Source organism: Melanotaenia boesemani, chromosome 6 (genome assembly GCF_017639745.1).
Source record: "Melanotaenia boesemani isolate fMelBoe1 chromosome 6, fMelBoe1.pri, whole genome shotgun sequence".
NCBI lineage: Eukaryota > Metazoa > Chordata > Actinopteri > Atheriniformes > Melanotaeniidae > Melanotaenia > Melanotaenia boesemani.
In genome coordinates, this window is record NC_055687.1 from 31,351,928 (window position 1) to 31,377,882 (window position 25,955).

The 25,955-nt window shown below is 39.2% G+C and overlaps 2 protein-coding genes across 5 annotated transcripts in view; one reads left to right on the forward strand and one right to left on the reverse strand.

Moving 5' to 3' along the window:
- Positions 1-10,097, forward strand: part of fbxl4 (F-box and leucine-rich repeat protein 4) — a 43,639-nt gene extending 33,542 nt beyond the window's left edge. For 2 of the 4 annotated variants that reach the window (XR_006010642.1, XR_006010645.1), the window contains 2 exons: positions 4,034-4,123; positions 8,763-9,884. The gene's annotated coding sequence lies outside the window, so the exon portion shown is untranslated. Of the gene's footprint in view, positions 1-4,033; positions 4,124-8,762; positions 9,885-10,028 lie in introns of those variants that run through there. The other 2 variants (XR_006010644.1, XR_006010646.1) reach the window with 2 other exon arrangements.
- The window catches only part of LOC121641066 (proprotein convertase subtilisin/kexin type 4-like), a 214,339-nt gene continuing 189,743 nt past the window's right edge, over positions 1,360-25,955 (reverse strand). Inside the window, exons 17-20 of the mRNA XM_041986940.1 lie at positions 16,616-16,739; positions 9,965-10,134; positions 4,708-4,782; positions 1,360-4,241 (exon numbers count right to left, since the gene is read on the reverse strand). Coding sequence (XP_041842874.1) covers positions 4,104-4,241; positions 4,708-4,782; positions 9,965-10,134; positions 16,616-16,739 — 507 coding nt within the window. The 3' untranslated portion in view covers positions 1,360-4,103. The remainder of the gene's footprint in view (positions 4,242-4,707; positions 4,783-9,964; positions 10,135-16,615; positions 16,740-25,955) is intronic.

Consider the following 25,955-nt stretch of genomic DNA (forward strand, 5'->3'; position numbering starts at 1 on the left):
GCCACCAGGATTTAAGTCATGCCATGAAAAGTTTCCAGGCACGGCTCAGTAATTCATTTTGGTAATATTGAACATTATTGTGGCGTAACATTGAAATCGGCCAAATCAAAAGAACATTGTGGTAATTAGGCTGTAATTCAAGGAATTACCACATCGCCACACAGGCTTAAATAGTCGTGTTGGGAGAAACGCAAAGCACATTATTTTAATGGTGTAATATGCAAACTATGGCTCGTTTCAATTACAAGGCTTAACAATGCATAAATGATGCGAGCCTGGTTATTTGGACTGCGGGGTCCACAGTTATTGAATCATTCGGAGGGGCCAATGATAGGGGCCATGCTGCCTCCTCTCATACACTAAAAGCCAGCGCTGAGCAGTGAGGGCTGCTGCCAAACTACATTTAAGGGAATAAAAATGAACAGTAGAGAATGTAAGCGTTAAATTAACAGTAGGATAATTATATGACCCGTGTGCTGTAAAGATTCAATTTCTAACGCTCTAATTAGGCGACTGTCTCCTCATACATCAGCTTACATCCCTCTGCCAATTTCTCACCAGAAAGCGTCCTTTGAGCGGAAATAATTAGGTTTTATTAAGACACGGCTTGGGTAATAGAGAAAATCAAAGGAATGGCTGGTTAAATATGATATGTTTTTAAATTTGCTGATTTTTCTGCATGCACAGCCCAATGAGTCCTGTTTAAGGGTGAGGATAGTTGGGTTCAAATGTGGAGGAAGAGGATGTAATCGGTCTGCAAACTATACCGAATGATTAACCCATGTAATCAACTGCCTACTACAGAGGAAAGATGGAGTAACTAGTCATCCCAAAGCTTTACACATGGAGGCTATTTAAAGATGACTGAAACACAACTTTATGTAGGGATGTACAGTTTACATCTCTCTACAAACATGATGACAAGAATTCAGCGGATGTCACTGAAAAAAAGACTTTGAAGCAACTCTTAGGTTAAGTCTTTAAAGTTTGCACCAATAAATAAGAAAAAACTAGTATGCTTGTATTTCTTTCTTTGGATAAAAAAATGGTAGGAATGACAATAACATAGTAACAATGGTGAAATTGTAAAAACTTGAAACAGCAATGAGATAAACATTTACTTTTATCAATACATACTCAAACCAAGTTTATTTACACAAATTTTTAATAAAATTCATTATAATCCCTGAAAATGTTGCTTTACTAAATAGTAGAAGAGGCTGTTAAAGGGTTAAATATTTGAATATTAAAGGGATTTTTTTCCGTGGGAAAGAATATGACTTTTACAGATAACTTTTTTGCATAAAAAATAAAAACATTAATCAGAACAATGTCTTTGTTATTATTGTTTTATTTTTATTTACAGTTCCTAATAGGTATATTTAGAAGTTAAAGAGATTACAGAAAACCAACAAACATTCACATTTAAGTATCTTGAACCTATAAATAATTTTTAAAAAGTACCTAAAAGATCAATCTGTTAACTAATGTATGCATTTTTATCTCCATGGATACGAGTATATCTGAATGAAAAACAACATCTTACTAAATGATGCCAGTAAGAGCAGAAACAAAAGCAAAGCCTCGTGTCAACTAAATGCACTGTTTTATAATGATGTATGTGGAGTGGTATCCATCATTTCTTGCATGTAATACAAGTTTTTATTTAATATAAGCTGTTAGATGTGAATAATTCTTGCTCTTTCTAGTCTTACATAATGAGCGGTGGCTGCCCCACACCTTTCATACTTACTGTAATTGTTGTGTGTATCAAAGATGGGGGAGATTGACAGGCTGCATGGGAGGATTAATACAGAGGCAGAGTGACGACATACTGAGCCAGTTGCTTGTGAGGGAGGGACAAGAGATGGAGAGGAGACTGAGATACAGAAAGGGGGGGTGAGAGGAAAGTAGGAGAGGACAAAAAGTGGGGAGAGAGTTAACGAGAGGGAGAGCATTAATTGTGTGCTTTGTGCCGGGGCTCTTTTGCTGAGTGTAGCTGTCGAGGTGCGGGCGCTAACCCCTCTAGCAGCCTGCCGCGATCTGAGCCAGCTCTCAGACTGCTGTATTCCAATGCAATTAGGCCACTCAAAGGCCTGCTTAAAGCTGCACCCCCACTACACACATACACACTCAAATAGCAACAGCCCCTGTGGGTCCCCTCCATTGTAGCAGGGAGGTGTATTCTGTCCCTCTTTGAGGCCCAAGATGAAGAGACCACCCCAGGGAACAGAAAAAAAGCAAGGATTACCTCTCTTTCTGTCTCTTTATCTCTCTTTCTGGTTTAGAGTTGAGCGCTTCAGTCCATCAGCTCAGGCAGGTACAGAAAGCTCCAAAAAAGAGACAACTTTGGAGTTTTTGCAGGAGGAAACAGAAGACGATGAGCAATGAGGCATTTCTATGATGGATGTCATCGTGGGCCTCTTTCATTATTCATGCAGTCATATATTTCAACAAGTGGTGTGGGGCGTGTTGCTCACCGGCTCGTCCCCGTTGGCATCGACGCCAGCTTCAGTCAGTCGGTCCCCTCTGTGTGCTGTATTAACACAGAGCTCTGTTGGCTGAGTTTCAGTGTGTCATTCCCCAGAAAGCATTTAAAGCAGATTACAAATCTGACGCTACACCTCCCCAATAAAAGACAAGAAAAAAAAAGAAGAAGAAAAAAACCTGGCACATTAACACCTGCAATACTGCTCAATGGCATCAGCAGATTAACGAGGTAATCCACACAATGAGGTCTTTGATTCGTGTGGTTTGGCAGGCAGCAACGCCAGGCATAATACACTCTGTTATTTCAGGCCGTCCCAGCACGAGAAAACCTGGCAGAAGCCCTTTTCCTTTTTTTGTCTTTCTATCATGTGAGCTTTTGAAGAATTTCATCTCGTGCATCTGGTGCTCGAGCCTGATTCCCTTTAGAGAAATAACCTGCTAGCTGCTCCTGTGGCACATGTGAAGGGAGAAGGGGAGGAATCACAGGCTTTTCTGTAGGCTGTTTAAACAGCAGGGATTTTTTCCTGCATAAGGACGTGTGCATAGTATATATATGTGTGTGTGTGTGTGTGTGTGTGTGTGCATGAGCTAGATCTCACAGTCCCATCGCTCATGTGCGGCTCGATTAGCCCCACGTGCCTCGTTCGTCAGACGTAGAGGCAGAGCAGATGGCAGGAGACGCACCATGTTACCATGCTGCCGCACTATGTAACTCTGCTCTAATTGAAACATCAATACTGCCCTGTCAATACACTACTGCTATTCTACACCATGACCGAGAGACCTGCATTTGACTGACAGAAAAAAGGAAAAAAAAACTATTACTTTTATATATTTCTCTTTCAATAGAAATACCTCAATGAAAAGTTTTTGATACAAAATTATCTGTGCAAATGATTTTTACCATCCTAATAGTAGCACTTCCTGTTTGTAGACCGTGTTGAAACTAAAGAAACTCACAGGAAAAAAAAAAAGAAAAAAGACAGAACACTTCCTTCATTGCATCTCCGCTGTGGCATATTTTTAATGAATTGATAAAAAGTTGAGGGAGCTCACATGGCTGTGATCAGTAATTCGACGTTATCGAAAATCCAGCGGAGAACAGAGAGAAATTAGGCGGCTAAGAATTAATTTGTTATTTGTCCAACCCAATGAGGAGTGACGCAGCGCTCTTAATGAATGGGTAATCCATTTCTTATTGCACTGAGCTGAATTCACCCTTCACTGAAGTGGAAAAAGACTAACATATTGTTCACTAACCTTTTCAACTTCCAAAGGTAAGCGAGGAGAAGGAGAGAAGCGTTTCTGAAACTATTTGGTTTTTTTGAGGGTGGTGGTGGTTATGTGTTTGTGTGTGTTTCTGTAGGTTGAAGAGGAATTGAGTTTTAAAGCAGAGTTAAGAATCCACAATAAATAATCCCTGCTGACACTGAAGCCACACAGTTGAAATACAGTACACAAATTGATTTGTGATCAATTGGCTTTGCTGCACTGTGGAGAACAACAGTCTTTATTTAACCATGCTTTATGTTTGTGTTCTCAGCTCCCTCTCGCCTCTCTGCTCACAGCCGCTCCAACTACCAGATCTGGAGAGTCTGAAAGCTGAACCGCCATCATGGAAGCTTCCTCAGTGGTAAGGACCTTCTCTTTCCATCCACCTTATTCCTGACTGGCTTGTCTTCAGGAAGTTCCCTCCCTGCAGCAGCCCTTGATCTGAGGGAGGACAACTGTCCAACATCCGTCTGTTGTACCTGTGGGATGTAGCATCAAACATTAGGAGTGAATGTCATGAAAAGTGTATACAGTAACAAAAAAGAGGATGAAACTCAGGATTTCTTGCACAAATTATTATTTTTTTTCCATCAAAATGAATTAATTTTCAAATCCCGACAACTTTTTATAAAACAATGTTTTTAGGCAAAAGTCTAAAAGCAAAAATATTCGAGCATATCTTAAAAGAAGTGACAGCTTGAAAGCCACAGTTATTGTATGGCTGATATAACAGAGAATCATTTGATTAAATGATCAGCAAAATAACTGCGAATGCTGGCAATTTTCACAGGTATAAAAACTATTTTGTATTAAGAAAATAAAAGCCATTTGTTTGGCCAAATGGGCTTAGAGCCATGAGTGCTGTGCATGAAAACACACATCATCTAATTTATATAATTTCCCTGAGCCTCTCTCAAAGATGGACCAGTTCTGCAACTTACTTACCTGGAAAGCCAGTCTAGATGTGAGGGGCTTGATAAGAGTTAAGTTAGCCATTCTGCCTCCGGGAGTTTCCAACATCTGGTTAGTGGAAGAAATGTTTAACATTAAAGACAAAGAATTAAAAACAGAATCTGCAAGGTGCAGAACTGTAGATCGTACAGAGGATGGTGTCACTTTGTGGTGTTTTGTATTTTCATGCTTGTACATTCAGGGCCATTTCACATCAGCCTTTTTTATTCAAATCCTAGCCTGTTTGCTCAGAAAGTCTGCTTCGTTTGGGGTGTTGTGAATGCCAAACGAATTCTGATTCCAGTCAGAGAATCCTGATCAACCCCAGACCACTCTGATGCAGCTCCAGCTGTTATGTACTAGAAACCCAAGTTGTTCTGCATTCACCAACAGATGAACGAGTTTTATTCTTCATTGTGTGTCTTGCCTTCTCCAGTGATTCTTGGTGCAGTGCCACCTCTAGTGGAGAGTAGAACATGTTACTCAAAAGGTCCGATTCGTTTCTGTAGTGCAGCATAAACGCAATCTTGGCCCAGAAGAATTTTACCCCTCCCAACTGAACTGAGCTAGACTGAGCTTAGTGGACTATCCTGGTGTGAATGCACCCTAAGAGTGAATTTCTGAAGGTGAAGACAAGACACACAAAAAAAGAAGAAAACTTCTTCAGTGCAGAACAACTTTGGTTTCTAGTACATAACAACCAAACATGGAGCTGCATCAGATCCTAGTGGTCTTGGGTTGTTTAGATTTCTTTCAAAGCTTTTGCCAAAATCTTCCACCTTTGATCCCAAGTTGGAGCCGATCGTCCCCCACGTACATAATTTTAGGCTGTGTTTAACCACAATGCTGGGCACTGAACTCACAATGCATTTTGTTTTGTAGCCTGCTTCCTGTATTTGGTCTACTTAAAATGGATCGAGACCTGCATTTGAAGGCAGACCGAATCCCCCTCTTTGATTCAAATCAGATTTTTTTTGTGATTTCACAATATCCCAAACGATGTGTATTCTTCCAGCAAACAGACTTCGAATTGAATGAAAAAGGATGGTGGGAATGTGCCCTTAGCAGGGGTTGAGATACCAGAGAGGTTTTAGCGTTCTGTGTGTGACAGGAAGGGGCGGAGCTAGAGGGGTGGCCAGGATGGCACCTCAAGTGATTGACAGGTCACTGGAGGAAGACGACAGAAATGTCTTTTCAGACACGGATCACCAGTTTCACTACATCAGTTTGAAGTAAATTTTAAAGTAGTTTCCCAATCTGTCATCCTTCAAAATATTAACATTTGGCTCACATTTGTAGAAGAGATTTTGTTCCAATGAAGCTGTTGAGCTCAACAGCTTACCACAGAAGTCATTGTGGTTAGACATTCCCCCCTGAGAAAGTCTAACCTCTGGACACCTCATGTATAAAAGTCTAGCTCCGCCAGTGGTGACAGGATCCAAAAACATGTTGTTGTTAGACCTTCTCTGTCTGATAAAGGAAAGTGGCTTTAAAAAGTCATTATGACATCAGCAAGGGTTATTTTCTCAGCTACTATTTGAGCAGTACTTTTTATTTAGAGCAGTAGTGGTACATTTGTTCATAAGATTCCGTAAGACCTTCCATCTGTTTCACTTCACTACAACTTGCAGCATGAGGTGTGACTCCTTTGACATTTTTTTCTCCTTCCTCATGGAAGTCACGGTTGAAAATAAGGCTAAAAAACACACAAAGGGAAGGACACGAGCTCTTCGGAGAAATCTCTTTCAACTCTGTTTTCACAAGAAAGAACAAACAGCTGAACTCCAAATCTGTAAAAAAAAAAAAAAAATAAATAAAAATCCCATCTCTGTCCACGGGAGCGACGTTCAGACTCCATTTACAATTTGATCTTGGCTCAAGTTTTTCAGAGCGTGTTGACGTCTCAGAGTTGTGAGGAATCCCGAACCGGCAGCTTACAGCAGGGGTTTTAGTGATACAGTATTTACAAGGCATGAGGAAGTGGGAGAGCTGCAACAGACGGTACCGTACACGGCGCTTTCAATTATTTCTCACAGCATTCATGAAAATAGAAGCGCAGCAGGGAGTACAGTATGAACGAGCAAACTATAAAAAGAAACACAGCGAAAAGAGAGCTCCCAAAGCTAAAATAAATGGCGTTGTGTGCTGTTGCTGGTGAACAGCTCAGAATAGTGCATGTCTCAGAAAAATGATAGAACCAGTGTGGTGGGGTGTACACTGGGTGAGCAGCCATGGAGAAAAGTGGATGCATAAATAATTAGAGGGAGCTTGAAGTTTAGAATTGATTGCATCTTATGAATGTGTTTTGAGAGTGAAACTGTTCTGATAAACTCGGCAGGGTGCCTCACGCAAAAACCATTGGTACGATAAAATCCATGCTTAAATTGCAAGTAAGAAGGATTTGCAAGAAGTTTTGGCAGCTTATGCTGATGACTGATGAGTGTGTAATTTCCTAGATATTTGATAATGATCCAAACTACCGAATTTGCTACTGCTACTGGCCATTTATGGTATAAATGACATTTCTATATCTAGCATCATGTGCTTGGTATGGCAATAAATACAACAAACCTGAGATTAAATGCTTTTTTCCTGCTCTCTGCATCATTATGTGTTTTGTTTTTCTTTATGCTGCAATAGCATATCTTTTTTTCATATTGCATTATCATCCTTTTTTTTCTCTGCAGAGAAAAAAACTTGGAAACCACGTTCTTGTGTGTGATTGATGATGGCGATACACTGTACAAGCATGCAGCCTCTTCTACTTTAAGGAGACTTGATTCAGTGTATCACGCTTCTTTACGTTTCATTTTAAATGCAAAACTCTTCACTCATCGCTGCATCCTCTATGATCTAATTCAGCGGTTCCCCTCCTGGGGTCCCTGACCCCTCAGGGGGGTCCCCAAGACTGCACAGAGCCTGTGTTAAAATTAAGGCCACATCCACAGAGAGATGAGTTTAGATGTACCCAAAAAAGTTTTTTTTTTTATCATTTGGATGTTGTCTTCTTATGGAACAGGCATTTTAGGAGCCTGAAATTTGTAATCTTTGAAAACCAGGTCTTAAAGTTGATAAACAGGGGTCATCAAAATCTGCTATTCAACAATATTTTAAGACATCTATCCTTTGTCAATACTAAAAAAGCTACTTTACAACACCTTGTGCAATCACTCAGTTTTCATCCATGTCGCTATGGTTTTAGAGTAATTCATGTTTATCCTGGTAAGCTTGATGTTCTCTGGGGTTCACAATTTTCTGGTAGTTGCATTTGATCTAACTGACTGGACATCATTGACCACTCGTAGACAACAACACTGGTTTATGTTCATCCAGAAAGCTCTCCAGGGTAAACTCCTCCCCTTATTTCTGTCAGCTCTAGTTGTTGCCATCTGCACACCTCTAAGTGGTCGCTCTTGAATGATTCCTGCGTTTTGACTTTGGTAAAACAGCGTTTTCCTACCATGCACCACGGTGATGGAGAAATAAATAAATAAATAAATAAATAGGTATTCACTAGTTCAGTAAAAGAAACTGATTAGTGTCCACTGAGATTTCTATGTGCTGATTTTGACTTTTTTTTTTTAAATAAAGACCACATAAAATATTTTGGCATGTAACTGCATTCTGACAGCTGTTTGTATTGTTAATGCTTATAATAAAAATAATCTTTAAATTTCAGGGGCCAAATTGTCAGAAATAAATTTAGAGCCCTGTTTCAACCAGCAATCAGTCAGATCATTAAACCAGTCCATGCAGATCTCACCAGATTCATATATGGGGAGTCTGGAGTCTAATTTGACCCCTCAGACTCTTCCTCAACAGATTCTGAAGAATCTGCTGCACCTGCTGGGGAAGGCTGTATCTTTGTAATGTAGGTAGGGTGTGACTGCACAGCTAAAATGTTTAGGTAGATGACAGCTTTTAAAAATAAGCAGTCAGGGCTTTTAATGTTATGGCTGATGCACACCTGCAGCATATCTCTGTTCCCCATCACTCATCTACAGAAACAGGTGACAAGCAGCTTTTCCTGGATCTCTTTCTTCTCTTAGATGAGATGCCGGTGAGAGGGAGAAGCTTAGAGAGACCGTTTCCAAGCCTTTCCACCGTCTCTGTGGGACTACCCGCCCAGCCACTCACAAACCCCCCTCCACTCCCCAACCTAATGGATCAAACAAAGGACATCATTTGTAGGCCAAGTCTTTTTCTGAGTGTATCTCTCCTCGGTTCTGCATATCAATCCAATACAGCCCAAGGAAAAAAAAAAAAGCCATGCTGTGGATCGTGTGTGTGTATACATATGTGTTCATATGTGTGTGTGGGTGTCTGGACCGGGGGTTGGAAGGTCTGTTTGCCTCTCCGCCAAGAATCGATTTATCCTTTTCTCCAATTTATTTCTCCTCCTTGCCTCTACAATCCATTCAGATCTGCCTCTAGGGGAGGAACTTGGGGTAAAGACATTGTCAGACCTCGCCGTTGCCTCCTAACACCAGCTCAAAACTCATCTACAGGCCTGTACACCGCTGCAAGGACATGTTGGCCAGGGACACACACAAACAGCTACCTGCTGCCTAACTGCAGACTTTTGTCAATGCTGTAATTGGTCTTCTAATGCAGCATAACACACAGACAGGAAAGGCTACAGGACTGTAAGGGGATGATGCTGAGTCCAAGTGTTGCAGCTGAAACACTGAGATGAGGAATGATTAACAAAATATTCTTTAATTCTTAAAGAATCACAGGGTTTAAACCTGGTATTTTTTTTGCTGTAACAATTGTTGAAGCACATAGACTGATGTTTGATTGTTCCTCATTATCAAGCCTGGACTCAATGCATGAGCAGATATGATCAGAATAACAATATCTCAAGTCCCTGATTCCACCGTCTGATCCCTATCTTTGCCTGTATGATTTTGACATTTTCAGATGTTATTACTCAGACTCGAGGATTTGTATCCTAAAGCCTCGTCAGTGACAACTGAACAGAAAACGCTGCATGCGCACAAATCTCACCGTTGTACTTTTACATACACACACATGCAGATGTATGGCAGAGGTCTGAGAGCCATTCCTCAGTGTCACAGTGAGCGACGCATGGCACATCCTTACACCTGAAGTTGATCAATGCAGATATGTCCAGGGGGAAATTGAAATCCATAGGAAATTAGGCGGCACCAGTGATTTATTGGTATAGTAAATCACAGTGTGTGTATGATGTGTGAAATGTGTGTGTTCCAGTTTCTGTGTTCAGTACCTTGCGTTTGGCTGGAATAGTGATATCAGCAGCCTGAACTTTCTTGTCTCTTTCCCTTTGGTAGATCCACCGAATCAGATCCAGAGGGGGGAAACGGTCCCTCTGGTACAACCCGCCAGGAGGGACCGGATGATGTGACCCCATGGACACAATGCTCTGCAGAGGACCCTCTGAAGAAGATAAAAAGGATGGAATGCAGTTAAAACATTATATGGCTTTGCATGCCTCTCAAACTATATTTAAAGGTTCAAACACATTTTTAATGAATTAATATATCAATTTATATATCACGAAAAAAAGTTTTTTTCAATCAAAATAATCAAATCATGCCTTTAAATTGGTTTTAACGTTTGGCCCCACCTGTGCCTCAGTTTGGATCTATTAGTATGGAGATTATTACCTGTTCCTACTGCAACTGTTTACTTCCAAATACTGAAAACTCACTTAAATATTATCAAGTTGTAATATTGAATTTACTGTATACAGCCATATAGATTTAAAACCAAAATCAAACCAAAAGAGGAAGAAGAGCAAATTATACAGAGTCCTCTACAACCTGATGTGTCAAATGTCATTTTTGCACAGTTTTCCAGTACGTGAGATGTATGTTAATTATCAATAACATGATTGGATAAACTTTATTTCTAATCAGCAGCTATGACAAGTCCCACCCTGTAAGTTGACGGATTAGTTCCTGAGTTATTCATGTATGAAATCTGAATTCATGTGTTTGATGCTGTTATTGGTACACTTCAGCTCCATCACTGGAATACTTAGAAGTGTTGACTGTTTATTCCAATAATGCTGCTGTATGTTTTCTAGCAAGTAAAAATATATGAGGACACATTAACAGGGTTTAAAACGTTTCATTTAGTGCACACTTGTTCATATCTGCATGAGTTTTAAACATTTTATATATATTCATGACTTTAAATCCTGTTTTTATGTCATGCACACTGTATCTGGTGCAGTGATGAGCTCTCGTGCCGCACACCATTAAGTTCTGGGTTTCAATCAGCTGATTAGCTGCCAGTGAACATCGTCTGTTTCTGTGAGTTTGCTTTGTAATGGACTAGTGACCTGTTGATGGTGTAACCCCACCTCTCATAACGTAGTTTTATCCCCGCTGGTTAACTTTTCCCTCCACAGGATAAACTGTGAACTGCTGTTGGATTGATGAGATGTTCAGGAACAGTTTGTATTTCTATTCTGCACATCCCAAAGATTCTCAGTGGTTCAGGTCTGGACTGTGATGGCTCTGAACCACTTCCACAATCTGAGCCCAATGAATCCTGGCATTGTCTTCTTGGAATATGGCTGTACCTTCTTGTTCAATATATTAAGGTAGTCAGCTGACCTCATTCATTGGATTCATAATTTTGCTGAACCTAGACCTGATAAACTGCAGCAATCCCAGATCATAGACTGTCCCACAGGCTTGTACAGTAGACACTAGGCATGATGGCTGCATCACTTCATCAGCCTCACTTTGCACCCTGATGCACCATTACTCTGGAACAGGGTAAATCTGGACTCATCAGACCACAAGTAAGTCATGTGGTCTGGACTCATCAGACCATATGACCTTCTTCCATTGCTCCAGAGTCCAATCTTTATGCTCTCTAGCAAACTGAAGCCTTTTTCTCCTGTTAGCCCCACTGATATTTTTGTCTTTAGATTATTCATGCGGAAATGTTCTTACTTTCACTATTAAACGCAGCCCTGAGTTCTACTGTTGTTTTTCTTCCATTTAATTTAATCAAATGTTTAAGTGCGCGCCGATCACCATCATTCAGGATTTTTTCCCGACCACATTTCATCCTGGAAGATGATGATTCCCCACTATCCTTCCAGTTTTGAATTATGTGTTGCACATTTCTTATTCCGGTTTTAGTACTTTCTGCTATCACCTTAGATCAGGGGTGGCCAACGTCGAGAGCCACAATCCTGTAGGTTTTCCAAGTTTCCCTGCTCCAGCACATCTGAGTCAAATTAAATAGATCCAACAGCCTATAAGGATCTGCACAATTAGTCATTAGTTTAAGTCAGGTGTGTTGGAGCAGGGAAACATGGAAAACCAGCAGGATTGTGGCTCTCGAGGACTGACGTTGGCCACCCCTGCCTTAGATGTTTTCATTGCATCAGCTAGGATTATATAACTTGTTGCCAGTTGAAAGATAATCATTCATGCAGTAATTATATAAAAGGGGGGTTATACCTATTTACTTATTTAAATTCTGCTGACAACTTTTTTTTTTTTTGGCGAGGCAGTGTATTTGATTGCTGAAACTGTCACAGTTAGATTTTAGTAATAAAGAGTAATGGATTTGCTCGGATTGACTTCTATTTCTGTTGTTTTTTTATTTATATTTAATTTGCATAATCTTCCATATTAGCTTAACAAAAAAAGGAACATTTACCAACAAAAATGTATATCGACAGGGATTCTTCATCAAAATTAAGTAAAGTGACACAGTCTGCAAAGATTGTTTGAAACTGGATGCTCATGTTGCTTATGTGCACATAAACTGTGGCACTGTAGCTGGAAAAACTTTTAAATGACTCAAAGAACCTTCTTCATGTTTTACCTTAACACCAAGTTAAAGTTTTGATCCTAAACTAGTCCTATCTGAGAATGAAACATAATTTATTATTCATTGTTTTTATTTTCTTTAATTTGCTCCTAAACGTGAAACTATAAAATAGATGAACTTATGATACATCATCAAGGTGAGATATACTGTATATCTGACATTGAGTTGCTGTGAGTCTATCAGGTGTTAGTGTTCGAGTAAATCCAGGAAGTTTTTCTTGAAAATAAAACAGAAATATTGTGAAGAGTGAATCCCTCCCAACACATTCACTTGTTCCCACATCCCTATGCTTTATTTTTCTTTTCTTTTTTTTTCCAGGTACACTGCTTGTGTTCCTCTATCTTGTTTTTGTCCTGCTTTAATTGCGTTTTTTTTCCTTGCAGAGAGGAAGAAAAGACAACAACAAGGCAGTGAGGGCTGCAGCTAATGGAGAGGCTGTAATTGTGAATGGGAGCATTCATCTGGAGACATCGTCCATGAATTGCAGCACACAATACCCAGCGCCAAGCTGCTCAGATCACCAACCAAACACACACACACACACACACACACACACACACACACACACACACACACACACACACACACACACTGAACCCTTAGATCACTGATGCTCAGAGGAGGAACGTAATCACACCTCCGCAGAGAGAGGAAGAGAGACTCCGAGGAGGAGAAGGAGGGAAGGAGGAGAGGAGCTGGAGGGAAGGATGGGAAGGAGCGGGGATAAATTCTACAAGGAGAGGAGGAGAGGAAGGTGAAGGAGAGGGAGGAAATGAAATGGTGAAATTGATGTTTCCTACCATTTGATTTGGGCCATGGAGCCCAGGAGGCAGATCAGATAGAACTACTTCTACACACACAATTACTTATAAAACACATATACACGCACAAAAATAACATGAAGTACTCGCTGGCCAACACTTGTACATGAAACAAAACAAAGCCTGCATACCTATATACACATAAATATAGGTAGGCACATGCATCAAAAGCTATAAATCCTTTGAAAGAGTATTTTTATAACTCATAAGAGCTCTGAGAGACATTTCTTTCTTATAACTGCTGGAATAAGTCCCACTGAGCCAAACAAACACACTCAGAAAAAAGCTAAAAAAGACATAACAAAGCTTATGGTATAGAAAAAGAATAAAATAACACTCTCATCTTGGTGAGGTGAGACGAGGTACCTGTCAGCATGGTGCCTCCTGCTAGTACAGAGAAACATCAGGAAACAACAACTCAATTAAACACACCATCCCTGTTCAATTACTGCCACATAATCACAGCAATTTACCTTCACAAGCTGCACATTCACCAAGCAAACACATACGGAGGCAAGTGCACTCAAAGAGGTGGAAAAAGACTTACAAACACATACGAGAACACAGCTGGATGCTGGAGCTGTGGCTTCATCATACACATCTAGAGTGTGAAGCTTGCCAGGATAACTGCTGTACAACAGACATGAGGTTTATTTAAGGGGACTTATTTACTGTGTCATGATGTTGCAACTATATTTTCAAACAGGTCTGAAACAGTATATCCTACATTTACAACTATCACACCTTCTGTCCAGTAGCCTTTATTTAGTAATATTTAGGTAAGAATCCTAAGAATCTAAAACTATTTGACAGCAAATCTGATTTAACGGATTTAAGGGCATCTGGCAATTTTGTTAATAAGCAGGAATTATCCTAATTAAGACTCAGCTATTTGTAAAATATTATTATGAATGTTTGTGATTGGAACTGAGTTTAAATATCATACTCAAAAAGTCAATCTGAAACAGGACAGTAAACCCAAAACAGCTTAATCCAAAATTACATGTTTTTTCTATGTGGTATAACTGGGCGGCACAAAGCCCTGACTTTAACCCCAATGCAAGATATTTGAAATGAAAGCATGAACTAGGCCTTATCAACCTGAAAAAACCTGCAGCTTTATTTATAATGCACTTTATGTACAACAACAAAGCTGACCACAGTGCTAGAACCTGCAAAATCACGTTAAAATAAAAACAATTAATTGCTAAACAGCATATGATGTACCTTAAACATTACGATAAAATAAAATAATTAAACTAAAATATCAAAAGCTTTACCATGCTAAAGAAGGTTGTCGTAGCCACATATGAACAGCTGTGGAGGCAAGATGTTAAAATAAAAAGGGTAATTGTTTTGCTGTCCATATATTCTGTTTAGTTGTACAGATACTTAAGGCTACACAATGAAATAAGGTAAAAAAAATTTATATCAGGTTTTATATTAGTTGCCCATGTACTAGCTGTGTATAATTATATGGCATAATAACAATATTACTTTATTTCATTAATTTATTTTGTTATTAACACACACGGATGCTCATATCTCATAATAGAAGATAGCACATTATTATTTAATACTGAGTAAAATCCAGGTAAGTTCGTTTATGTAGTATTCTTATCTGAATGCTAACATATGAAGCTGCTAGTTAGCATAGCATATAAAAAATGAGCAGTTTAAGAACTAGCAAAACCAAAGGGAAAAACATTCAGCACCTCTAAATCATACTAGTTTAAATATTAGCATGGTTTTTAATTGTTTTTTTAAAAAAAAGTTTCCTTTTATCTTTTTGTTTCTTTAGCTACACTAAGCTAATAGCCTGCTAGCTTTAGCTATACATTTAGCAAGCACACACTTTCTTTTACAGTCATGATATATAATCTAAAAACGCATTCAAATATATTTTCTACTTTTCAAGTAATTATAATTACAAAGTTTTGTATGTGGGTGATGTTCAGAACACAGTGTGGCAAACTACTGAATAATATCACCTGGGAGAAACCAGAGGAAAAGCAGTAAGAACCTATGAATGAGTTGTATGTGTGTGTGTGTTTGTGTGTGTGTGTGTATGTGTGTGTGCGTGTATGTGTGTGTGTGTGTGTGCGTGTGTGTATGTGTGTGGACAGCAGATTGACTAACAGCTTGAACTTGGGTTAGATCCAGGCACATGGGGAGGGATACATGGATGGATGGAGAGAGAAGGAGAGGGGGGGGGGGGCAGCCATTGATTTCTCAACAGAGAGATCAGCAACTTGACGGAAAGAGAAGAGGGAGCAACTGAGCAGAACACACACTCTCACAATCTCACACACACAGAGGGGAGGTTCCCACCGTGGCCCTCGGGTGAAATTCCATTACTTTTCCATCACTTTCAGGTTTCCATTTGTGAGCTCAAGTACTTTTATTATTGAAAACATTAAATATCAGGAAATATGTTTAATGTTTAATGTGTGTGATAAAAGGCAATAACAGAGTTGTTAATAAATATTCCTTTATGTCCATTTTCCAATGTTTGGCTTATATTAGGGTGTAAACCAGAGTAGAAGTAAAACAATTGTAAAAACAAAACAAACAAAAAGTGTGAAAAATCTTTTAACTTTAACAGCACATTTGTTAAGGTCTTTGACTTTCTCTGACTATCTATCAGGAGTCCATGATATTCCAGGACCTCCATGACCGCTGGGAACTCCTGTTGACAGAGATCAACAAGCAGAATGTGGCTAAATGTCTCTCTCCCAGCATGCCTCAGTAATTCTAACAACCCTAAAATCCCCAACAGGGATATGGAGGACATTGCTGTGGCTTTGTGCCTGTGTGGCTAACGAGGTATGTGTGGAGGTCGTGTGCACCTGGGGAGGAAGTGGTGGCATAGAGGAGGGCCAGCCAGGGGTCACGCTGTAATTACACATCACAGTCCCTATGGTCAGTCGACTGACTTCCTCTGACCACAGAGCTTCAGACATCATGGCAGGGGGCAGGCAGGTGGTGGTGAGGGTGAAGGATTTGGAGGTTTTAGCACAATTGTGATAAATGAAATGTGATGAGAGTAGCACATTTTAAATATATCCTTTCAACTTCTCAATTAGTTTGTTTATTTCTCACTTTTTAATTAACTCGGGTGGATTATTTGGCTCTCAGTGTTTTGAAGTACGCTCGGCACATATGTCACACTTCTATAACAGCCTTGCCTGCATGCACTCACCTCAGTTTGCTGACTGGCTGACACTTTCACATACCGTGCATGTTCTTGTGTGGGTGGAAGGTGCCGTAGAGGATGAGCGTAGCGCTGAGCAAAGCTCCTGCAGCCTCCTCTTCACTCGGCCTTGTGCAGCTCCTCACTGTGCCTTTGTGGTCAGTCACCTGGAAATAAACACAGCAGCAAAGCCATATTTTACCATTAAATAAAGAATTAGAAGATAAACGTCTATCAGCCTATTATCACTAAACTAACCTGTTGCACAAACTTAGTATATTGTTTTGTTGTTGGAGACACTTGACTGCAGAGACGTTACACAAATAACTAAAATAATTTAGTGGACTAAGGTTATCTTTTGTCAATAATTTAATATAAAACAAACAAACAATAAAAATGGGATAGCATTTTAATAGACTTCCCAGCATAATTAAAAATTTCCAAAGGCTCCAGAGATTAAAAAAAGGCTCCAGAGATCATTGTTTGCCAAAGACCAAACAATGCTGAACATGGTAGGAGTTAAAGGTGAACACGCTCTTGTTAAAAATTTTTTTTTGTCTAGTTTGACATTAGTTGGTCATGTTTGTCTCTGTTTTGGCTCTGTGCTGTACACTATGTTGAAAAAATAGACTCAATAACTTTAACAAATGTATAATATATGATTTACACGTGTGTGAACCACTTTGTGTTTGACTTTGGATGCTTTCAACTGTATTTTCAAATGCACACATAAATATCAAACTAATTTAAGCATGTAATATGACTTCTGATATGCACGCATCAAAAATGACACAAATATTCCTATTTTACACGGACATTTTTACCTTTGGCCATAAGGATGTGACAATTTTCGGAGTCAAAAAGGATTGTCTGCATACAGATTATTAAATGTGTGTGCATGCATCACCTGATGCCACAGATCAGATAACATTTGTGCACGGATAAGCTAGCATGTTGTGCATGCAGGCAGGGGCTTAGCACAAAATTTTTTTCACCTCGTCTCACATCCTCAGTGATCATCTGGACATGATGGACCTACTGCTGCTTCTGAAACTGAGGACCATGTGTTTCATGATGCTAATCTAAGCTAACACTGATATTAAAATGTTGAAGTAGTACGGAATGGTTCAGTATTTGTGATTATTATGCAATAAACCATTTGCTAGGCTACACCAACAAACATGTGTGAGTCATGTTTAGTATTGTACTTCCTGTCTGACTATGAACTTCTTCTACTCTACTCTGACGTGACGTCTGTAAAAGTCAAATGATTTGATCTAACAACTTCAATGAATTCCCTGATAGTAATCAATCTGTGTTGTCCCTAAATGAATTCGAGTTGGAAACGTAGTGACTGACTGAATCTGTGTTGTGGACAACTGCTGCTGATAACGGCTCAGGTGATGCTCACCTCTTTCTCTAAGAAATTAAAAACAAGCTGCTGCCCCTCACTTCATATTCCCACTCTATGTTTTTTCTCCCCCTTTTATGGTATCCAGACTTTACTTTCTTTGGGAAATACATGACTTTCTCCTTTGGCTGTCTGGTTTTACTCTATAGCTGGGTGGATCGATCCAAATATTGATAGCATCGATACCAAGACTAGGATTACTATTGTTCAATACCAGCCGGATGAGATAGATATTTTTCTTGCAGAGGGCTTTGTGGGCAAAAAGCCATAGAATGTTAAAGAGAGCCAACCAATTGTAGCTTTTGCTTTTGTTTAGCTAATTTACACTGTTGACTTAATTTTTCTTAAACAATTGTGTGTGATAAAAGGGAATAAGAGAGTTGTTTTATTTTGTTACATTGTGGATTTTGTTACTTTTTATTGTTTACAAAAAAAGCTTAAATTTAAATTCCTCAGTTCTACCACTGAGTTTATTATTTAAAAAATGGTTTATTTGAAAAAAGAAAAAAAATTCTCTACAGTTTTTTTTTTTTTTTTTTTTACATGATCATAATCATGGTCAATAATTGAAGGAAAATCCTTTAAATCCTGCAAAAAGTATCAGTATCATATTGGTATTGGCAGTACTTGCCTTGGATTTACTTGGTATTGGATCAATACTAAAATTTGCAGTACTGACCAGCCCTACTGCACTCTGTGTATAACTTGGTTGAACAAACTGGTGCAGGTGTGGACTAAACCATTTTGCACATTTTTAGAGGGGTGAAAGGGCCCTCACAGAACATCCATCATTCTCTCTGCATCTTCATTCAGGCGACCTGACTTTGATCATGATATTAATTAATCAGACATTTTAAAATAGAACACACCAAAAAAAAAAATTCATTACAGGCTTTCCAAGGGCCCCCATCCTGCAGTGAGCCCTGGGTTAATAGTACTCTTTACCCCACCAGTTTGATGCCACTGCATGAGGGACTTTGAGACTCATTTCACACATGACTTTCACAAATACATGGTGCGTTTAAGTACTGGTGAAAAGCTGGGTCATTTGGCTTTAAAAGCCGCACTACTGAACTTGGGCAGATTTTCTCAGTTGGGCGCCTCCTAATGACGGCTAATCCATCCATCTTGCATCCTGCCTTTACCCTGAGCTCTCTCCAGTCAGTAAAAGTTGGTCCAGTGTTTATTCTTCTCATGTCTTGCTCTGCCTTTTTCTTTCTTTCTTTACCACTCTTCCTCCATTAAGGCCCTTTTACATTTTTGTTTGATGAATCAGCCACAGTCCATATCCAGTTGTTTCTGTGTGACACGGTGCGGTAAAGTGACACAGCTTCCCAAAAAACAGAAGTTGTTAAGTGCAATGACGGGTCTGGGAATGTACATAACAAATGTCACTGTGTCACGAAAATGAGTTAGAAAGTCATATCATGCTACTTTAATCAGATTCAAGCATTGTTCTCTTCTACAGTTGTCACATCTGTGATATTGAGGTAAAAATCTGTGTGTAAATATTTAGGTTTGTGCAGTATGTAATGGAAAGTTCTTTAATGGGTTCAAATCATTTGATATTTGAGTTAGTAAAAGTCCATTAATTTACAATGTAGAAATACTCACAATTGTTCTTTCCAGACTAGGATACACAATTATTTTGTTACAGTGGGTAATTTTGGGGGATACTTGAGTCATGATAACGAATAAATCAGATCCTGACCAAAGTTTAGCAAGGTTACTGACATAATGGTAATTTCATTGTGCTTTGTTGTTTTCTCTCGAGTCTAATAAATTTTATTGAAGGTCCATCAAAGGACAGCAACTGCTAACTGCTTCAGCCTGTAAATGTTGCGTGTGTGGGATTAGCCTATGATATATAATGCACTTAGCCCTAATAAAACCAATCACTATAGCTACAAAGGATGGGTTATCCACCAACTTCATGACAAAGTGAGCCATTCCAGTATTGTGATGGGAATGAGAAGTCCCAGATGCTATGGTTTGTCTTTCTCTGACAAGTTACACTGGTTAAAAATAGACAGTGTCAAGCTTGGTGCTCATTTCTGCTCCTGTCTGTCTGACAGACATGCATGTTGTGGTCTGATTCTAGCTTTAGGTTGCAGCAGAGGTGAGAGTCCTGTCATGTGAGGTTGAGATGAATCAGGACTGAATCACAAATTGAAACTTTACACTAAAATAGTTGTAAAATTCTTTAACACAACTTTTCTTAACAGTTCCTCATGAGGAATTGTGTCATATAGTGTGCAGAAACACAGATCTTCCTTTTCAAGATGGACTTTAATCAGACAGCAGCCAGTCATGCAGACGTCTGAAAAACTGTGTTGGGGAGTGCCGACCCAGAGGGGGAGTTTTGAATCCATATCTTAAATTTAGATAAACAGATTTTAAATGTCTAGTCAGTCAAGTCCACTATTTTTATGCAAGTAATGAACGTTGCTCCTAAAAGTCACAGTCTGCTCTGATTGGTCAGCTCCACTGGCCTGACCAAATACCATATCTGTGTCAGCTCTGCATTAATAGTAAAATCCAGCTCACTGCTTGTGTAACGCATTCAGAAAACGTCTGATGTTTGATGTACTGTTGCATGTGAGCAGATTCAACAGTAAAGAGACATCTGTAAAACTCCCAGTTACTCTTATTTCTATCAAATCAATAATGTAACTCTGAACCAGGATCTCCAATACTTGGATCAAGTACCTCAACTTGTAAAAAGTAAGATGTAAAACAAGATAAGAAGATTTCACATCTGCCCACAAATAATTAACTCTGAAAGATCAGCATTACATAACTATCATGTTATATCTAAAAATAGACTAAATCTTTAGTAAAGAGTTGTTCAAAGACAGACTTCACTCCATATAAGCTCTCAGGATATGCCATAGCATCATCTGTGTGTGTGTGTTTTCTATAAGGTGTTTTATTTGCGAGTTTATGTGTGAGTTCTCTGAGCAGATCAGAGGCCAGGCATGGCACCCCCCCAGCTGAGAGCTGCATTGATTTGTTGTTGGTAAACAAACAGCTGGATGCTACAGGTGGATCAATAAGGCCTGCATGCCTCCCAGCATGCCTCTCTACCAGCCTGACAAGCTGTAACCCCGCTGTCGCTGGGAGACCTCACGAGTCCAATATTTTAAATTGCTTGCTTATTTATTTATTTTTTTTTTAATTGAGCTGAAGTTCATTTCATACATAAGTTACTCTCCAGACTTAAGGACCAATGAAAAATATCACTTTGACATGTTTTAGTGGTGATGTTTCATAAAAGATCAGCTCCAGGCTACAAAGCAATGACACACATTTAAGAAAAAACCAAACCAGCTATGATACCACAGGCATGATCAATTAATTTATTTACCTTTACGGCAATTAAGATCCACAGGAAGAGACAAACCAAGCTTGGAAAAAAAGAGAAAAAAGAGACTGATTTTTAGACAAAGGAGAGACTAAGAAAATAGATGGATTAGCAGAAACGGATGAACAGAAGGCAGAAAGAAATATTTTCAAAGGAAGAGAGAATCTACAGAGACAGAAAGAAAAGAAGCGGGGGGGGATTAGTGACGGCAGAGATAGCAGGATATGGAAACGAGCAAGTCTCAGAGAGAGGAAAGTGAGACCCAGTGATAGGGGAAGAGCCAGAGATGAGAGAGGAGTTCAGAAAGAGATAGTGAAACTGAGGTGGGCAAACAAAAGATAAAAAAAAAGACAGGACAGAGACAGACAGGGAGAAGAAAAATGGAAAGAACAAAAACAGAGAGAGGAAATAAGTTTAGCAAGAGAGGAAAAGACACTGCTGAGAGAGACCAGAAAGAAAAACAACCTCATGTTTATAAAGCTGTTCCCCAAAAAGGATTGGCTCCGTTCCAGGTCAGCCTGATCCACATTTTTTACAGCCGAGTCTGAAAGCTGCTGTGTGTCATCTCAGCCTTCTACTACTCTCAACTACAGCTGATATGGGACAACACGTCACAGCATTTCCTCTAAAATCACTCATCTGTGATTTCCATCCATTTCCATACATTCTCATACTTCTAATTGAATAAACTCATGTGTGTAACTTAAGGCAATGTCACGTGTTTACGGATATGTTTGTTCATCCACTGCCCCTTTCTCTGCAAATCCTAAATGTAAAAAGGTACTGTGCACAATTTATAAGCAACCCCTCATTTTTTATATGTTGCAGAAAAAAAAACAAAAAAACTAAGAAAATCTGCTGGGATTTATTGGAAAGTTACAAGCTTTCTTGTAATTTCTTTAAGTAATCTTCAGGAATAGTTCTTCAGGCTTACTGAGGGACCTTCCAAAGCTCTTCGTTGGATGTTGGCTGCCTTTTGATCTCTTCTCTGATGATCTCACAGTGATTTTTAGGCCAGTTTTTGTGTAATTTGGCACACCTCAGCCTTTTCTCCCTTCAATAAAAGCATTTCTGATGATGCTTCAGTGAACAGTTGATGGACCAAGTCAATGTCCACATGCATCTCATGGGTCCTGGATCAGGTCTGGATTTTCTTAAAGACATAATTTTTAGTTACTGTTTGACATACTGAGTACGATGCTGAGCTATGCCAGGAACTGGTCTCTTTGGCAAAAGCTGTGTTGGTGCAAAAATACTATTTACTGTCTGTAAAACAGTCATGATTAGCTTTTTTTTTTAAATAAATTATTTTTTAAATAGATGTAACTAAAGAAATTAAAACAAATTATGTGTCCTTGCCATAGTCTGCTTGTAACAAAGATGCAGTTTAAACTTCGTCCTCTGTTAGGTCATGTGGTATTTGTTAATGCAGTGCCTCATCCTTTGGGCTGGGAGCCCTTTTACTGCATAAACAATTCATAAACAATTCATTGATCAGTGGCTGAAACATACAAAAAAGTAATAAACTGAACTCTGAAAATATTAGGCACAAGAACAGGATTGGCAATGAATGAAAAAGCATCCATTGTCCAAAAACATTACAACACTTAAAGGCTGGAAAACTACTGAATAGGATAACAAGTCTGTTAACTTGGAAACAAAATATAAAGAAATACTGGGTGGATTAATACTTTTCAGAGCACTGTACCTCTGACTATTCTTCCAAAAATGGTTAATATGTTACATCAAGGACACTCAAAGATTTTTCCTAGATCTTAAACACTTAAATCTGAGGTCTATGGAAGCCGAGAGCAGCCAGACTCGCATGTTTGTTTGTATTTTTTTTTAACACCGTTAAAAAAAGGTTTGAAAAAATGACTAGAAAAAAAAAAAACGGTGGTTTCTCAACATAACAGATTATTCAAATACAGAGTTGCGAGGAGGCTTTAGCTGCTCCAGGTCCAACACAGAGAGGCAAACATTCAATCAGACTCGCAGCTACTCCTACAGAAAATTTACAGACTCAAATCAGCCTTACATGCACGTCTTTGGACTGTGGGAGGAAGCCGGGAGAGAACCTACAAACTCCACAAATATCCCCCCTTAGAAACCTACTTCTTGTTAATATATAAGAATGATAAAAAAAAACTGATATATTAAGTATGTACATTATTAAATTATATTGGATTATATTGAGTGTGTTTGTGGTCTACTGTGAGAATCACGGACCTCCTCCAAGCTCTCCTTCACGATTTGGATGCAGCAGTCTGGCTCTGAAGGAGCTCTGCAGGGCTGTCAGTGTTCGCAGGTGGGGGATGAGAGCTTCTATAGAGGTCAGAATTAAATCTAAATAATCTTAAATTCTTTCTCAAAATAGTTAAGCTATGCTTTTTACAATATCTAGAGAGAAATAAGCAATAATAATAATAATAATAATATGTCAAAGAAAATCAAACGAAAATTCAGATGAAAACTATTTAATTTATCTCTGAAGGAAAATTGTAATGCTGTAAAGTGTTTTTCTGCTCATTAACATTATATCAAATAATACTAGTTATGTAAGCTGGGCCATAGCTGTTGGCAGAATAACTTCCAGTACCGTTTATTGTTACAGTGGACCTGAAGAAGCCTCTATATGAACACACTACGTTGTTTCTTCACTGTGTTGTTTAGATTTTAAAAGCTAAATATTAAATTGTCTGTGTAATTAAAGATTTCTGAGGTAATGCCGGATGTACTAGTATACGAAATGATTGACTGTGGCACTAAAACAACAAACAAACAAACAGAAAAAAAACTCAGTAAAAAAACTAAATAAAATGGCTGTGTGGCAACCAGGACTCTAAATAAATGCACCGCCAACCCACCACATGTGGGTTTAAATTCCTCTTTGTAGGTATTAATGAAAAGTTACTGACTGATTTGGCAGGTGATGAAAGTCATTACGTTTCCTATGAACATTATCCACTATCATGCATCCATTGGCCACGTGGTGTTGTTTACACAATACTGCCAGAACAAAGTGCAGCTGAAAGAGGAGCAACATTTAAATAAACTAAGTGACGTGTAGAACATGTAGATGGTGTTAAGAACAAGGCTGGTCACAAGAAAAGAAAAGACCTAGAAGAGAATGTTGACGATGAAAGAGGTGAGACAAAGAAAAAAAAGACAATGTTTAATAGAAAATGGCTTTCTGGTGGTGAGTCGCTGGTGTTTCACCAAGAAAAAACATTTTGTGAGGACAGCTACATCTGTACAATAATAATGATAATAATAATAATAATAATAAAGTCACCTGATCAGTCTGAAGACCAAGTCCACCAAGACAGATAGAAAAGAAAACGTTGAGAAAATGTTATTTTCATGACAAAAGTGTCAATAAAAACAGATTTAATTTATTAACTGGATTATTTTCCCTGAAAAATATGTGTCTAATGGAAATTTTGATTGGTTGGGGACTTTTGGAACCTACCGGTAACAATGGTTGGTGAATAAGTTCATTTGGAGCCCAGATAATATGTAGTAAAAACTGTAAGAAAGAAAAAGTGGATTACGGCTGTTACATCTGCGGTTGTTACCAGGTTGTATCTGGTGTCGAACAGGAAGCAGGAAGTTGGTAGACTGCAGCAGAGGACTCAGTTTGTTCTTATGGAATAAACATAAGCTTCAAAATGAAATCCTCCAAAAAAGAACCTGTGAGTCTTGGCTGAGTTGTGAGAGTGAGGCAGTGTCAGATGGGAGGGGAGGAGGAGTCTTGCTGTGTCTACATATGTAAAGCAGCAGGGAAGCAGCAGTGTGTCAGACTGAGGCTTTGGCCCAACCTGGGCTCCTCGCTGCTCCTTCCAACACATCAATCATCCAAAACAGGGCCATCATAGCCCCACTGCATGCTGGGAGACACACAAGCACAGGCGTGCATGCACTCTGCGGCACGCCCAAACACAAACAACTGAACAAACACACACAGGGCTGCATGAATACTGACATTTACACATACACAGACACACAATTGTGCAGTGAACTGCAAACACGCACTCACAGCAATGCGATTATCTGAACGAACAATCTGCAAAAAGCCAACACGCACACAAGCGCACACAGTTAACGAAGAACACAAACACATACAGTGCAAAGTGTTCAGGCACTTGGAGTCACACTCTTTTTGCCTCCCAGTCTCACACAAAGCACACAGATACACAGAAATAGGTATCTTGTGCCCACAGGGTGCCCTCGCCCCCGACCATCTGTGACGGGTGCCAACACACAGTGGGTGATATTTACATGGAGGCGCCCCTCCCTCTCCTCCTTTCCACACACACACTGATAAATACAGACAAGCTCAAAAAAAAAAAAAAAAAAAAAAAAAAAGAAATACCCACAAAGGGCCGCTCAGATCGCTTGATCTCCCAAAACTCATTAAACATGCAGATATATGCAAATATATGCACCTCTAGAAATCCACCTTGGGCCAGAGAGAATGAGAGAGTGTTTGTGTGTGTTTGCTTGAATGTGAGAGGGATTCTGTTTCCACTTTAAGCTTTGACAGTGCATCTGCACAAGTTGCTGTGGTGGAAAGCAGTGGAGATGTTTAAAAGGTTAGTGGTGGTG